General features: G+C 17.8%; 4 protein-coding genes across 4 annotated transcripts; 2 read left to right on the forward strand and 2 right to left on the reverse strand.

Moving 5' to 3' along the window:
- Positions 1–3: 3 nt before the first annotated feature.
- Positions 4–1,280, reverse strand: PRELSG_1100100 (conserved Plasmodium protein, unknown function; the record flags this gene model as incomplete). The annotated part of the gene is made up of 1 exon (XM_028677249.1): positions 4–1,280. A coding segment is annotated over one exon (1,277 nt), but the record flags the coding sequence as incomplete, so codon positions are not given.
- A 526-nt stretch (positions 1,281–1,806) lies between these two features.
- On the reverse strand, positions 1,807–3,094 carry PRELSG_1100200 (conserved Plasmodium protein, unknown function; the record flags this gene model as incomplete). Its single annotated transcript, XM_028677250.1, has 2 exons — positions 1,807–2,883; positions 3,053–3,094. 2 exons carry the CDS (start codon positions 3,092–3,094, stop codon positions 1,807–1,809), a joined length of 1,119 nt encoding a protein of 372 aa, XP_028533658.1.
- A 374-nt stretch (positions 3,095–3,468) lies between these two features.
- On the forward strand, positions 3,469–3,946 carry PRELSG_1100300 (apicoplast ribosomal protein L29 precursor, putative; the record flags this gene model as incomplete). Its single annotated transcript, XM_028677251.1, has 2 exons — positions 3,469–3,675; positions 3,779–3,946. The coding sequence occupies 2 exons, from the start codon at positions 3,469–3,471 to the stop codon at positions 3,944–3,946; spliced, it is 375 nt and encodes a 124-aa protein (XP_028533659.1).
- A 793-nt stretch (positions 3,947–4,739) lies between these two features.
- On the forward strand, positions 4,740–17,612 carry PRELSG_1100400 (conserved Plasmodium protein, unknown function; the record flags this gene model as incomplete). The annotated part of the gene is made up of 4 exons (XM_028677252.1): positions 4,740–4,935; positions 5,067–16,947; positions 17,092–17,245; positions 17,472–17,612. 4 exons carry the CDS (start codon positions 4,740–4,742, stop codon positions 17,610–17,612), a joined length of 12,372 nt encoding a protein of 4,123 aa, XP_028533660.1.
- Positions 17,613–18,109: the final 497 nt, after the last annotated feature.

Raw genomic sequence — 18,109 nt, forward strand, 5'->3', positions numbered from 1 at the left:
TTTTCTTCATATCCTTCTATTTCTTCGTCTTCATCTCCATCTATTTCTTTTTTTTCATCTTCTTCTATTAATTCTTCACCTCCCTTTATTTCTTCTTCTTCATCTTCTATTTCTTCTTCATCTTCCTCTATTTTTTCTTTCTCATCTTCTTTTATTTCTTCTTCATATTCTTTTATTTCTTCTTCATATTCTTCTATTTCTTCTTCATCTCCCTCTATTTCTTCTTCATATTCTTCTATTTCTTCTTCATATTCTTCTATTTCTTCTTCATCTTCCTCTATTTCTTCTTTTTCATCTTCTTTTATTTCTTCTTCATATTCTTCTATTTCTTCTTCATCTCCCTCTATTTCTTCTTCATATTCTTCTATTTCTTTTTCATCTCCCTCTATTTCTTCTTCATCTCCCTCTATTTCTTCTTCATATTCTTCTATTTCTTCTTCATCTCCCTCTATTTTTTCTTTTTCATCTTCTTCTATTTCTTCTTCATATTCTTCTATTTCTTCTTCATCTTTCTCTATTTTTTCTTTTTCATCTTCTTCTATTTCTTCTTCATATTCTTCTATTTCTTCTTCATCTTCCTTTATTTTTTCTTTTTCATCTCCCTCTATTTCTTTTTCATCTTCCTCTATCTCTTCTTCATATTCTTCTATTTCTTCTTCATCTCCCTCTGTTTCTTCTTCATCTTCCTCTATTTCTTCTTCATCTTCCTCTATTTCTTCCTCATATTCTTCTATTTCTTCTTCAATTTCCCTTTTTTCAACATTTTCCTTTTCTATTCCATTCCCATTTCCTGTTTTTTCACTTGCAGAGCTTTCAGATGAAGAATAAATCTTTTTTTTTCTGGTATATACAATAGGTAAGTTAATGTTTTTTTTTGTAGAATTACTTTTCATGAAGTTTAAAGGAATATCTACCTTTTTGTTCTTATTGTAATAAAATGATTTATCTATACTGTATTTATTAGAATTTTCATTTTTTTCTTCATTGTTTTTTCTTTTGTTTTCTTTATTTGATAAATTAATTATTTTATCTCTTTTTTCGATAATATCTAATTGCAGACTTTTTTTATTATTAATAAAATCGTTTAATTTTTTATTTACAATAACCTTTTTTGGTGGTGCTACTTTTTTTGAATAATTTTCTTTCTTTTTATCTTTTAGAAAAATATTTTTTAATACATTTGTTGCATCCACATATTTATACTCATTTTTAAATTTAAATTTTTTTTTATTGCTTTCTATCTTCGTTTGCTCATTTTTTTTTTTATCAAACTTTATCATTATTTAAAATTTACAATTAATACAAAAAAATAAAATAAAATAAAATAAATAAAATAATAATATAAGATAAAATAAAATAAAATAAAATAAGATTAATAATACGTTAATAAATATAATAAATAAGTATAATATATCTATATATTTATCTATAAATACATATATAATATATCAAATAACTAAATAATAATAAACAATTACAATATATATATATATAAAATATAATATATAAACTTTATTAGGAATTTTAATAAAACAACAAAAAAATAAAGTAAAATAATTAATATATGGTCGTTTTATATAATTTAATTCTATTAATACAAATACAAACACACAAATATATATATATATATATATATATATATATATATATATATATATATATATATATATATAAATTCTTGAAATAAGCGTATAAAAAAAAAAAAAAAAAAAGACAAAGAATACACACATAATCTTTGCAATATGTACTAAAATTAAAGCATTATCATATTTTATATTATTAAAAAAAGAATTAAATAAATATAAATTATTTTATAATATCATATAAGGAATTTTTTATATAAGTTATTTTAGCTTCTTGATTTTGTGGTAGTAATTTCTTATACAAAAATAGTACTCTATAATTTAATTTTTTAAATAAATTATATCTTTGCAAAAAATAAGGAGTAATTATTAAGGAATCTAAAAATGTATTTTCATTTGATATACATTCAATTATTAAATTAAAATTTTTTATATAAATAGGTATAATATAATTATACATTACTATATTATTTACATTGCAATTTAAATCCGTTAAAATATTTATAACTTCGCTTATAAAAGAATAGTCTAAGTTTTTATTTTTATTTACTAAAGAATTTCTATAAGATTGTAAAAAGGTTTTAACTGATATATCTAAATAAGTTTTATTAATCCATGAAGAAAAATCATGATGATATATTAATTGAATCTCTTTTATAAAATACGTGTAATTAAAATAATCATTAAAATTGTCATAAGATAACATTTTGAGTAACAAAATATTTAAAAGATTATTTAAAATGAATATTAATTTCTCATCTATGTTTTCTCCTTGTATTTTTATTCTTAACAAATTCAAAGTTAATTCATGAATACTATCTTTTTTATTATTAAATGTTAATAATTTAATTCTTTTTATTAATCTATATACATCTTCTTTTTTTAAAATAATACTAAAAAAATATATACAATATAAAATTTTTGTTATATCTTTTAAATCATAATAATATATGTTTTTGAAAATATACGTAGTAATATTTTTAAGTTTTACTATATCTCTATCTCTTTTATTTTTTAATTCAATTAATAAATCCAAAATTTTTTTATCATAAATATCTCTACCTTTCTTATTATATGATATCTTTTTTTTCGGTATAATGCTACTTGTATGTACTATTTCATTGCCATTTTTCATAAACTTGTTATTATACATATCATTCATTTCATCACAAACAAACACTGAGAAATATCTTTTTATTGAATAAAAAAGGAAACATTTTTTTCTTAATATATCATTATTAGTTTTATTCTTTGCATTAACAAGCAATTTTTTATTATTTTGAAGAAATCTTTTATTTTTCTTATAAAAAAAAAAAAAAGTAAAAAAAATAAAAATAAAATAAAAGAATCAAATTTAAATAAAATCATAAATAAAAAATGGAGTTGACATGCATATAAATATTAAAAATTAAGTTTTTTATAATTTTTTAGTCTTTTATATAAAAGCAAAAACTTACTAGATTAAATACACCTAAAAATATAGTATTATAAAATGAATCTTTATAATTCATACTACAAAGCATATTTGTAATGTGTTCTAAAGGAAAGATAAATATCCTAGAATTATATCTCAGTATAAATATATGTTTATTATTTTTAATCAATTAAGGTTTTATTTATTTTTTTTTTTATTCTCCTTTTTGTTTTTTATTAAATTCTATTTACTTTTTTTTCTCTATTTTTTTTTTTTTTTTATTGTACATATGTTATAAAAATTATTAATTCTACATTTTATCATTTTTTTTTTTTTTTTCATTTATGATTAATAAAATATGTTAATCATATATTTTATCTTATTTTTAAATGGATGAAATGATAAATTTTATGTCATATTTTTGATAATGTGAATATAATATTTTTAATTTACTGTAATAAAGGAAAAAAAATGAACATTTTTTTTTGTTATATCCTATTTTTTCTATACAATATATATTTAATTATAGGAGTAAATATAAAAAGAAAATATGCATTATTTTTAAATTATACAATTAGTATCAATAAGAATAAAAAAAATATAAATCGCTTATGTTGCTATAAAAAAAGAGTAAAGGCTAAAGAACTGAGAAAATTATCAACTGAAGAACTTGAAAAAGTATATTTCTTTTTTTTACTAAAATTATTATAAAAATTATTTTAAATTTCCAACATATATATATATATATGTATATAAATTTTTTTTTTTTTTCTTTATAAAGGAAATAGTAAAGTGCAGATTAGATATTCAAATGTTTCAGCAAAAAGGTTTCCATGATATACATAATTTTAATGTACATTACGAAAAAAATGCTAGGAGAAAATTAGCCCAGTTGTTAACTATTTACTATGAAAGATATTTAGATAACAATATAAGATTAAAAACTTAATTTTTTTTTTTTTTTTTTTTTAAATATTTTAATTCAAAAAAAAAAAAAAAAAAAAAAAATATATATATATATATATATATAAGCATGTAAATAAATTTATATTTTTTTATTTTCATTATTTGAATTAGAAATAATTTGTAATAAAAAGTTTAACCTACACCTGTTAATATTAAAAAAAATAAACATTGCAATGTTATTCTATATATATATTTTATATTTCATTTTTCCTTGTAAAATTTTTTTTTTTTTTCTTGTAGATATATTTGAATGTTTCATTAATATGTATTATGATAATTTATCTACATCCTTTTTAAAATTATGATATTATTTTTTCTAATTTGCCATTGTTTTTTTCTTTTTATATATATATATATATATATATATATATATATATATATATATATATATATATATATATATATATATATATATATATTATTATTAAAACAGAAATAATTTTTATTTATATTTTAAGAATATGAAAATTTATATATTTGTAAATAAATATTTTTAAACCCTTTGTTAATTTAATAATTTTTAATCAAGCTTAATTTTATTACTATGCTTCTACATTAAACACTAATAAATACAATCAACATAGTATTACTAAATAATTATATTTATTAATATTTCTTCTTTTAACTATTCATATAAACATAAATATACTTATATATATATATATATATATATTTTTAATGACATAATGATATATCATTATTTTTTCTTTTATTTTTAATTATATATAAAATATCTTCAATTTTATTTAAATAAAAAAAAAAAGCCAAAAGAAAAAATGAAGAAATCTATAAAAGAAATTAAATTAAAATTAAAGAAAAAAAAAAAGAAGGGGCATTTTATTTCTTTTTATGATAGAATAAAAGAAATTAATGAAAAAGAAAAATTAGAGGAATATAATATATTGAATGATAACAAATATGATGACTATTTAAAATCATATAAAATAAATAATGAATCATATAATATTGAGGGTACAAAAAATAATACATATAAATACTTTTTTGTACATACTTTTTTACTCCATCATCTTTATTTTTACTTATACATATATAATTATAATTCCATTTTTATTGATTTCCCACTTTTTTTTTTTTTTTCGTAGATTTGAAAAATACTAATTTTTATACAGCTTTATGCGAATATCCAAAAAATTGTTACAACAATGATTTTAAAAAATGCTGCACAGAGTTATTAAAATATTCAAAAAATTTGATGGTAATTTTACTAAACAAAGATAAGATTTTTTCTACTCTCTTAAAATATATACAGAATACTAAAATTGAAAACGATGAATATTATTTTTATAAATTATTAGTTATATTAATAAAAGATTTAAAAAATGAAAGCAAAAAGTATATAGAACAAATATTGAAAATTTTATATGATAAAATAAATTTTAATAATCTTGATTTATTAGAAGAAATATTTAATACCTACGCAAATATATTTCGTATTATGAATAAAACAATTATTAAGAATATTGAAAAATATTTAAAGTTATCCTTACCTTTATTATGCCATCGTAATAACATAATAAAAATTTTTATTGCTGATAGCTTCTCTTATCTGTTAAGAAAATTATCATTACATGATCTTATATTATGTTTTCATAAAATATATTCTTTCTTCAATATTGTAAAAAAAAATAAATTAAAAGATTATTCAGAAACAGTTAGTCTTCTAATGCTAGAGGCTTTAAAAGTAGATAACGAAAAACTATCTAAGAAAACATTACCTTTTTTGAAATATATAATTTATGCAATTTTTTTAAAAGAAACTTATTATTGTGATGAAACAAATTGCTATTATGAACATATAGATATCAAGGACTTTTATTTTATAGAAAAATCTATTTTTACCTTTTTTGTTGATATATATAATTTTATGAAAAAAGGAACATTTGAATTTATAGAAATTTTTCTAACCTTTATTTTAAAAAATTATTCCCTGTTATTTAATAAATATTATAGTGATATATTATTTTCCTTTAAAGATACAGATAATTTAAATTCAATTACGAATGAATCATATGGGTATATTTTTAACAATCTTACTCTAAGTAATTTAAACGAAATTATATATACCAACTATAACGATCAGTTTGATATATACGATAAAGAACAGAATGAAATAAAGAATATTAATTTAGATAATAGCAGAAAATTAAATAATAACGAAAATGAAATAAGTAAGGATATAAATTTTCCTAATTTCCTAGATAGTATAATTTTTATTAAAGATAAATTTTACGTATCCACAAATTTTTTTTTAAAAAAAATACTCAACATTTGGTTAGAAAAAAATAATGAAAAGAAAAGTATAATAATGGAAACATGCTTATCTGAACTAAGTAAATATACACAAAATATAAATAACTTAAAATTAAATTATGTAAGTTTTTTCTTTATATGGAATTTGTATGATCATGCTTTTTTTTTATTAAATCATTATTCAAAATGTAATGAAAATATAAATAATATTTATATTTCTCTTGTCGAAAATTTTATGTTTGTTTTAAAAGAAGATAATAGCAGTGATAATATTTTCTATAAATATTTGTTATGCTTTTTTGTTCTTAAAATAGATGAAATTTTAAATAAAAAAAATGTAAACAATAACAATATTTGTTTTCAAATTTTTTTAAAATTTTTGTATTTAAATATAGTAAAGAATCATGAATATATCAACACTTATTTATATGAGAAAGAAAGCTATGTAACTAATACAACTATCAATTCAGATAAAAAAAACTTAAAGGAAGAAATAGAGGAGCAAATTTTAGATAAAAATATATTAAGAGGCTTTGAAAAAGCAAAATATCAAAAAAAAAAATTTAATTCTTTCTTGAATAATATGTATTTATGCAAATTATTTACTTTGTACGATGTTATAAAGAATACACAAAAAAAAGGTAATATTGATAATGATATTATTATTACAGAAAAGAGTTACAATGAAATTCATAAAAAAAATAATAATACTGATGATAAAAATAATTGTAATATTAATGATAAAAACGAAACTATTAGTTATAGGAATATTTATAATTATAATGATAATTTTATGTTATTAGAAGTAGAAAAAGATTTAGAAAATTTACATATATTTATTTTCGATCAAATAAAAAAATTACATATAATTTTAAAAAACATTATTGATAATATAAATTACGGGATTGATATAAATATAATAAATACAATAAATAAAGAAAAACTTATCTATATAAGAATGATAATACTATTTTTATTTGCTTTCGTTAATTTACTAGCAGAAATAAATAATAAGAATACTATGTTACTCACCAAATGTAGTAAAGAAAATTATTCAATACTTCATAGTATATGTGAAGATCTTGAGAAATTAAAGTACAGTAATTTTTTATTAAGTCAATATATAGAAAACAAAAATTGTAAAATTAAAATATATATAAATAGTATTATTCTTGATATAAATAATATGATAATACTTTCAGCAAATGCATATAACAATGTAGATGAAGATATACTTTCAATTAACACAACATTTTTAATAAGTTTTTTAAATAAATTGGATAAACAAGATATTTATTTTGTAAATTTTTTGAAAAAACTGAAAAATGTAATTACAAATTTATATGAATCTAATTATTTTAAAGATAAAATTAATAATATATTTTTATACCTAAAATTTTTAAAAAAAATTATGTTATATTATGATACAATATGCAGAAAAGAATTATTAAAATTGATAAAATTACTAGTAAGCATATATATTGAATTGAAATCTAATAAAATTAATTTAGACAATAGTGAAGAAATAAATATAAATAGACTATATGAAAAAGTTTTATATATTTTTGATTGCTTGATATATTTAGAAACAGAACAATACTTACCAACTTATGAAAAAATATATAATTCAAAAATAATTGATATAATGAATTATTTTGACACTTTAAAAAATTTTAATTTTTTAAGTGAATATATATTTAAAATTTCTACAAAAATATTTATTAATGAACTAATTATGTTACTAAATGCTAGTTTAATAACTATACCTAAATCTATTATTTTTTCATTAAAAAATTTTTTTTTGAGTTGTAATATCCCAAAAAAAATAATTGAAAAAGGTGATTATTTTTCAGAATATTACTTTTACATATTAAAAAATATATTTAAAGTTGGTAAAAAGAAATTACAAACAATTGAAGAATTAATAGAAGAAAAAGAAAAACAAAATAATGAATCATTAAAATATAGTGATTCTGAAAATAACATTATTCAGTATTATGAAAATGAAAATAGATGTAATTTATATGTAAACTATTTTAAGGATAACGAATCAAATATTTATAATCAAAATAACTCCGTTTTTTTAAAAGAAAGTTTAAATGAAAATAATGGTAATGATAATAATATTAATAATAATAATAATGATGATAATAAATGTACTTATGATATTAAAAATAAAATATTAATTGAAAATAAGAATTTAAAAAATATTGTTTCATTAAATATAAAGATGTATGAAGAAAAATTACAAAATTGTTTAAATAAGAAAGAAAATAAAAGTTTAATTTCGTTAACAGTTAAAGAATTAGATATAGAAAATTCTCTAAAAAATATTTTAAGCTTGTTTGATTTATTAATATCTCCATTAATAAATGCTGTTAGTGAAACTTTTAAAATGAAGATATTAAACATATATATTTGGATTGTCACATACATAAATACAAAGTGTAATAATTATATAAATAAATTAAAATATTATAAATTGATTAACATTTTATTTGATATTTCTTATAATATGAATAATGTGTTTCTTAATCATAGGGACAATGCGTATAACAAAAAAAATTTACAAAGTAGTAACTCGAATTCATATTTAATTGATCAAATTAAATTATTAATTAAATTGTTTATAAGTAAATTTATTTATAATATGCATATTTTAAGAATTCCTAATATTTTAAAATTTATTAATATTTTATGCACATATAATGAAAAATTGAACAATTACAAAAATGATATTGAAGAAATATTATCAGAAAAAAATATTAATTTTACCAAGTTACTATTAAATATAAAAGAAGAAGATACTGATTTCATTACTCCTTTCCTAATTAAAATAATTTTTTGCTTACTAAAAAATGGAATGAAAAAAGGAAGTTATAAATTAAAGAAAAATATGATTTTTTATTTATCTAATATTTCTTATAGTAATTATTGTTATATTTTTATATCTTCTATATATTCTTTTATAAATGTTTACAAAAATAAAATTGACTATAATAATTTACTAAGATATAATGATAAAGAACAAGTCTTGATTAATTTTTTAAATGATTGCAAGGGTAATTTTTGTAACTATTGGAATTTTGTGTATGATAAGAAAAATATTAATATAAAAAATGATAGTGGAAATTCCTTTTTATATGAAAACATCTTTAATCATTCTTATTGGTACTTTAATGGTTATATAATTGAAATAAAAAAGGATGCATTATTTAAAAATTTTGTTTTCAAAAAAAATTTCAATTTATTAATAGAAATATTAAAAATTATGAAATATAAATTAAATAATTATTTTGAATTTTTCTTTCATATTTTTATTACAATATCTTATTATATTAATAGCTATTATTATTTAAAAAAAAAATTAAAATTAAAGGAGTTATTTTTAACAATTAGGCATACGGATAATGATAAAGACAAGTATAATTATGATCATTTCCAAAATGACTTATCATTGTCTAATAGTAACAATAATAATAACGATAATGCTATTTTAAATTTTGTAAAAATTTGGGATGATAAAAATAATTCTAAAATAGTTAAAAATGTTTGCTTAACGAATACGAAAATTATTGAATTAAATATAAAAGATAAATATTTGAAAAATATACATAAAAAATGCATCGAAAGCATTCAATTCATTATGCTTAACTACGAAAATATAAAATTTAATTTACTTAAAGTTAAAGAGTTCTTTACCTTTTTGTTTTACAAAAATATAAGAAGTGTAGGTAAAAAAAATTTATTCTTAAATATTTTATTTAATATTTGGTGTAAAAATGAAGCTTATTATGATTTTTATAATACTATTATACCTAATTCCATTTTAATGCTAATTAAAGTTATAAATAACAAAAATATTATTAAAAAATTAAGTGATAATGAATGGAGTAATATGACTGATAAGGTTTTTAATATTATTTTACGTTTATGTGGATATGATGATAATAACGAATTATTTAAAAGAAAAACCTATAAAAAAAGTCATGTTTTAAATAATAAAAAGAATATATCCCTTATTTTATCAGATGAAAAGAAAAATTCTGAATTACGTATTTTAACTGGTATAAGAATATTGAAACCATATATTTCTGATATTATTTTATGTATTAAAAAGGTAATTTTTAAAAGATATAAAGATTTTTTGCATAATAAAAATGGTTTAATTTTAAATAAAAAAAAAATGAACGAGATATCAGTTATTAATAATAAGGAATTGCATATTTTAATTGAATTATCATCTATTAATAAAAATCAAATAAATAACATTCATATTATTAATTTAATAATTACTTTTGTATTAATAAATAAAAAGTCTTTACATTGTAATAATCCCGATTATATTAATAAAATAAAATTAATACTAATAGCTATAAAAAAATTAATTATTAATATATCAAAGCATGAATATACTATAATTAAGAGAAGAAAAAATAATTTTAACTTTTCTTGCTGCAATAATTTATTTACCAAAAATGCTCAGTTATCAGAAATGAAAGATAAAGAAAAAAAAATAACAAATAATAATATGTCATTTTCATCTTGCTTTTATTATAGTTCACTTAAATATCGTATTTGCTTAAAATTAAAAACAATGCTATATGAAATTATTCAAAGATGTTATGATTTAAGTTGTAGAGTACTTGCTGGTAAACTTTTAATTATGATTGGTTGTGTCCTTTTAAAAATAAGAAACATTAAGAAATATTTAGAAATTTTCAAAAAAAATGTTAATTTATTTTTGAAGAGAACCAATAGTTTAAATTATAACTCTAAGAATGTTTTAAAGCATATAATAAAGATACCTTTAAAAAGTGAAAAAATTCAAAAAAGTAAATATTATTCTTTTCTTCAAATAGCTCAAATATATTATAGTCTAAATATTTTCAATACAGAGAGTTTATATGAACAATATGATTCTGATGTTCAATTTTTAATTATGTTAGATCTTTGTAATATTAAATTATCTTCTAACATAATTTATTATTTACAGAAAAATGGTGAAAATGCAAAAGGAAACGAACTTAGTAATGAAAGTATTAAAGATAACATATATTTTTCAAAATTATCATATAAAGGTGAAAGCAAAGAAAATGAAAAGAAATACAAAATCAAGAAGTTTACATCTGAGTATTTGTTTTTAAATAGTAACAAAATATTTTTCGAAATATTAATTAGACATTGTTTATTTCTGATCTTTAACGAACAAACCAATGAGATGGTGAGAGATAAGTCGATTAACTTTATTTTGTTTTTTACTGAACTCTTAAAATATTTATTAGAATCTTATGAAAAAAAAAAAGGATACGATAGTATGATTATCGACATTAAAATTTGCATTTATTTTGTTATTAACATAATAATACCTAAAGCATTAAATGCATTAAAAAGAAATATCAATGATTTCACAAAGAACTCTATGTATATAATACTTACTTCTTCAAAAAACATATGCCCATATATGGAAATATTAAAATCTTTAAAAATTGATACATTTTTAAATGATATAAAAATTTCCTATACAAAAAATAATATATTAAATGAAAGCATAAACCCAATATTTAGTTTTAACATAATAAAAATAGAAAATGAAAAGGAAAATTACAACATCAAAAAGGAGGGAATGAAAAACTTTAAAGTATTAGAAAAATTACTATTTTACGATTTATATGATAATATGGTTGTACAAAATAATTCAAATAATAAATGCTTACATAAGAAAAAAAAATTAAATGATAAGGATGATACAATAATTGAAAATATAATAGACTTAAAATCTGAAAATAATTCCGAGGGTATTAAAAAGTTGGCTACTGTTACACCTCACTTATCATTTTATACAATACATAAAATAGTAATTCCTTTATCATTAAATTATATCTTTCAGACAAATTCTAAAAAAGAAACATATGATAAAATTCTTAGTTTAAATAGTATAAAATTACTTGGGATGTGTACGGAAAAAGTATATATAAAAAATATTTATAATTTATTATCATTATTATTGTTTGAACTAAAAAAAAATTCATTCAATAAAATATACATTGAAAAAACCATTAGCCATATAGTAAGAAAATATAATTTTAGAGAATTCCAAGATCTAGAAAGTGAATATAATATAAATTTTCAACAGATTGTAAACAGGAAAAAAAGAACAAAAAATCCAAATGAAATAAGAGATGCTAAAAATGAAGATGGAGTTACTGGTGAAAACATAAATAATGAAAATGATAATATAGAAAATGAAAGTGAAAAAGAAACCTCTTTATGCGAAACGCAAATTAAAAATAAAGAAAAAAATATTGAAAAAATAAATGAAAAAAAAAGAATTAATTCATTTTGCGATAAATTTATTCAGAATATAATTCCTCAGTTAAGATCTTTAATGTTTGATAAAAAATTGATAAATGAAAAAAAAAAAAAAAAAAGTTACATAAATGATTTAGTTGTTGATTCTAGAAACTTAGATGTAATAGCAAAACCAGATATTATACTTTCCTATTTAGTTATATTAAATAAAATTGATTATAATTTTCAAAAAGAGTTACATAAAATTATATATAAATTATGCTATTGTTTATCATCCAAATTAAATATCATAAGAAGCGAATCAAAAAAAACATTATGCTTTATTTCTATGTATCTAGGTTTGAATTACTTTGATTTAATTATAAAGCAGATGTCTGATTATTTGACAAAAGGTTATCATATACCTATCTTTTTATGTACTGTTAACTCTATTTTAGAATCTGTACTGTATGAAAAAGAAAAATTTTTGGATAAGAATTATTTAAAAATTAACTTTAATATATTAAAAGAAGGTAACTTGAAAAATGAAAAAAAGAAATTAGAGCACAATAATAAAATAAAAAAAATAAAAATGGAAGATGAAACTCAATATGATGATTTCTGCTTAAAAATATTTAGTATGATTAAACTAGAAATAATAAATGAGATTGAGAAAAATACAGAAGATGTTAATAAAAAAAAAATAAAAAGAAAAACTAAAGAAAGCAAAAAAACATATGGAAGCAATATAATAAAGCTATTAACAAATATTGTATCAGAGTATTGTATAGAAAATAATATTTTAATATTTTTGGAGAGTCTTTTTAGTGGTGAATCTTTTGCAGATAATGAAGTAGATAGAAATTTTATATTTAAGAAAAAATATATATTTATAATTGCATCTTATTTTAATGATTTTATAAAAGGATTAAAAGAAAATAAAAATTTGACATCTAGCTTTATTTTAAATATCATATACAAGTTATTGATAAAATCTGTATATTTCTTTAAGGGAGATACATACGAAAATTTACTTGCTGTTATGAAAAACTCAGATCTATTATTATTTAAGTATCAAATGTTAAATGACATAAATAATTTTAACAGTTTTAAAAAAAACTTACATTTTCTTGTTTCTACAGAAATTTCACAACATAAATATTTAGGTTATAATTACGAATATAAATTTATTGAATATCCTCAAAAAAAAAGTAACTTAAATATAATAGAAGGATCATTTCAAGAAAAAAGTATATATGATTCAATTAACAAAACAAAAAAGTATGATTTCAAAGTGCATGCTGAAGTTTTAGCTAAAATGTCTTTAAAGTTACTATTATTTATAATTAAAAAAACAAATGAATTTTTTTTTAAAGAAAAAGATAAATCAAATATAAATTCAACGAAAATAGATGTAAATTTAGGTAATATAAATTATCAGATTAATAGCAATACCAATAAAAATACAAATGAATTATTAAATTGTAACCAAGAGAATATTACAAATGATAATTTAATTATGAATACTGTAAATATTAAAAAATCAGAAGATACCCTAAATGATAATTCAGGTAAAAGAGATGTAAGCCCTTTAACAAATAAAAATGATATAGAAAAAAAGGATGATTTTTCAGTCTTTGTTAATTTTATTCATTTAATTGAACCATTGCTTGTTTACTGCTATTGTTATGGTAAAGGAGACGTATTTATTTTATCTTCCAAATGTATTAAAAATATAAAAGGAAAAAAATTTGCCGATTTTAGAAATTTTGGCAAATTAGTTATTTTGTCTTCCATTGATATATTAAAAAATATTCCTAATTATTATAGTAAAGAATTTGATAAACTTATTTTATCATGTATTGATACCTTGATATATTTAATAAAAAATAATAATAAAAATGATATTATGTCTTGGCTAAATTCGGTTGTTTCAAATGATACTTATAATAATTCTAATAATAATATTCCGAATAATAAGAGAAAAATAGAAAAAAGTAATATGAATAAAGTAAAAAATCTTAAACGACAAAAGAAATTGAATTATTTGTTAGATGAAAATACATTTTCTACATATTATAATGATAATGATGATGATGAATTACACGAAGAATATGCATACTCCTTAAGATATTGTTTAATAAATCAAATATCATTACTTCTTGAAAGTAAAAATCATATATGGGAACTGTTAGTATTATTCAAAAATTGCATATTACGGGAAGACATTAATAATATTATTAAGGATGGGGTTATTTTTTTAAAAATAAATAGTTGCATAGATCAAATTTTTACAATAATGATTGAAGAATCGCATAACTTGAAATTATCTTTTCTATGTGGTCAGATTTATATTGATTTTTTGATGAGATTTCCTTTGTCAAAAAAAGAAAAAAGGAAAAAGTTTTTTGTCATATTAAACAACTTAAATGATGAAAATGAAGATTCTAGGATTGCTATTTTAAATAGCATATATATTTTTTTAAATAGATCTAATTCAAAATTACTAAAAGAAGAATTTTACTTCACTACTTTTGCTAGTCTTTTAACTAATTTTTCAAATGAAAGTGATTCAAAATGCAAAAAAATGTATGTGTTCTTAATATCATTATTATTTCAACAAGTAAATGATTTAAATTATGTTTTTAATTCCTATAAAATTTTAAAAGATAATTTATCCTTTAATACAAAAGCTTCTTTTGCATATACTTACTTATACTTATTACCTGTATTTACATCTTTTTTTTATAAAAAAATTCCTAGTTATCATAAAATAATTTTAAATGAAATTTCTTCAAGAAAAAATGAACAAAATATTTCAAAGAATTATCAAAAGGATATAAAAGATAAGATTACTCAAATTTGTTTAGGGGAAAAAAATTGTAAAAAATATATTGAAGAAAATGGAAAAGTATTTTTACAAGAGGATTCAAAAAATTGTTTTGACATTATTCGTAATCATTTTGTATGTGAATTACTTAATTATTGCAATAATAAAAATAAGAAAAATAATTTGAATGAAGAAAAAAAAAAAAAAAAGAATCCCAACAAAAATGAACTGGATTTAGTACAAGATAAGATTACTTTTATGCATAATCAATTAGAAGACTTATTTTTGTTATTAATGACTCATTTAATGAATAAATACTTTTTAAATATAAAAACTATCATGCAAGAAGATAAAAACATAATTAACATATTTACTTCTATTGAAAATATTACATATTTCTGTAATAATTATGATATGTATACAGAAATGGATAAAGATATAGTGTATTTATTTTATAAATCATTAGAACAAATTTTTTTTTATTTGGATATTCATTTAATAGAAAAATTATTACCTGAAAAATATGTTCATGAAAAATATAAATCATTTTTCTTTAAAATTAATCAAATAACTTATTCTGAGGAAAACAGTATAAATAGAAATATATGTACTGAAAAAATTTCTGAAAAAGATAATATAATACATAACGAAAAGGTTAACGAAAACAACAAATTAATAAGTAGTAATAAAAATTATGAAAAGCTGATTATATATTTTTTATATTTCTGGACATTAATATTTGAAAATGGACTTTTTAATAAAAATCCTTATATACAAATAATCTCAATAAAAATAGTTTTGAATTATATTAATAAGAAAATGAAATTTACATTTTTCCCATTATTATTAGTTAAATTATTTTCATCCCCCAAATTTATTATTAATATAATTATTAAAAAACTTTTATCTCTACTTTTAAATTCATATTTTCTGGAACATTTTTATATATATTATAAGGAAGTGAGTTTCTTACTTTCAGAAATATGCAAAATTTTAATTTATTTTCCTTGGATAACTAATGGATATGAGGAAAATCAGAATGAAAAAGATAATAAATGTTTTATTCACAATGATATAAAATTTTGTCATTCTATAAAATTAAGCAGCGAAGTAAATAGTACTGAGTTATTAGATTATCAAGGGAAAAACTGTATTGAAAATAATTTACTAAAGACTTCCTTATTACAAGACGATAACATTTCTTCAAAGATAGAAAATAAGGAATTATACAATTCAAGTGATGATGAAGAATATAGAAAAGTTAACATAATTTTACAAAATGAAGAAAATACAAAAGCAATAACTAATATATGTGATTACCAAAAAAATCAAAATATTATTGTAGAAAATATTAAAATAACTAAGGAAATCTTATCATATAGCAAATTTTTTTTAATTATTGTTACATTATCACGAGCAATAAACCTGCATTTAAAGAATAAAAAAAAAGCATTTACAAGAATATTAACTATTTTAAATACTTATAAAAATATAATTAGTGATTTTCCTGAGGAATTGTGGAATTCTGAAAATGGAATAATTAATAATGTTATCATGCCGTTATATAAAATAGCATCTATATCTAAAAAAAAGTACGTATCTATATATGTATAATAAAATATATTTTAAAAATTATTAGGCTTTTTTTTTTTTTAAATGCACTATTAAAGTTTTTCTTCTTTCAAATTTTGATTGTATTTTACTTGTTTTAAAATTTTATTTTTTTATTTTTATAGAGATTTTGTGGAAAATGAAAATATTTTTCAAGACAATACATATAAAAAATTTTTATATTTATCAAGTTTTTCGTGGGATATTATTTCACTATTAGAGAAAAAATTACAAAATAAGGGTGATGTTTTTAATAAAGCTTTCATTCAAATTAGACAAGTAATAATAGTATATATATAATATATATAATATATATATATATATATATATTTAAAAAATAGTAAAAAAATTGTATTACAAAAATGTCTATAAATATCTTTTTTAAATTTTTATATAGAAAGAAAAAATAATTTTTATATATATTTATAATGCTCAAATAAATAAAAAGATCAGTATAAATTTGTTTAATGCATGCACACATTTTTTTTTTTTTTTTTTTTTGTAGAGAATAAATAGAATTAGATTTATTAGGAAAAAAATGAAAAATATATTAGCTATAAAAAATCCCCAATTATATACATTACGTAAATTAAAAAAAAGGGAGAAATTAAAACTGGAAAAAAAGAAAAGAAAAATGAACTTATAGAATTAGTCTACTTTTTTTTGTAACAAAAAAATTACCTTTATTTTTTGTCTTAATTTCAACAAGAATGTAACTAAAAAATATATATAATTAAAACAATTTTTTTTTTAACTGAATTACATTTGTTTAAATAAAATTATTTATAGACTAAAAAAAAAATGTTTTTCTTTTTTTTTTTTTTTTTTAAATTTTTATCATATTTCATAATGTACAAAAAAAAAAAAAAAAAATTCGTGCTAATATGTTTCGTCTTATTCTAAAATGTAGAGTTTTTATCTTTTGATTATATAAAGAAGAAAGTCACATTATTAAATTTAATATTTGGGTTAAAAAAAAAAAAAAGAATATATTATTAATGATGTATAACTATTTTTGCATCTAAAAAATGTAAATTTTTTATTTGTCTTAAAAATGTTCTTAAATGCACCAAATAAAAAGATATAAATAGATAATTATATAATAAAATATATATCTATTTATATTGGAACAACAGTAATAAA

Source organism: Plasmodium relictum, assembly GCF_900005765.1.
Source record: "Plasmodium relictum strain SGS1 genome assembly, chromosome: 11".
NCBI classification, from domain to species: Eukaryota; Apicomplexa; class Aconoidasida; order Haemosporida; family Plasmodiidae; genus Plasmodium; species Plasmodium relictum.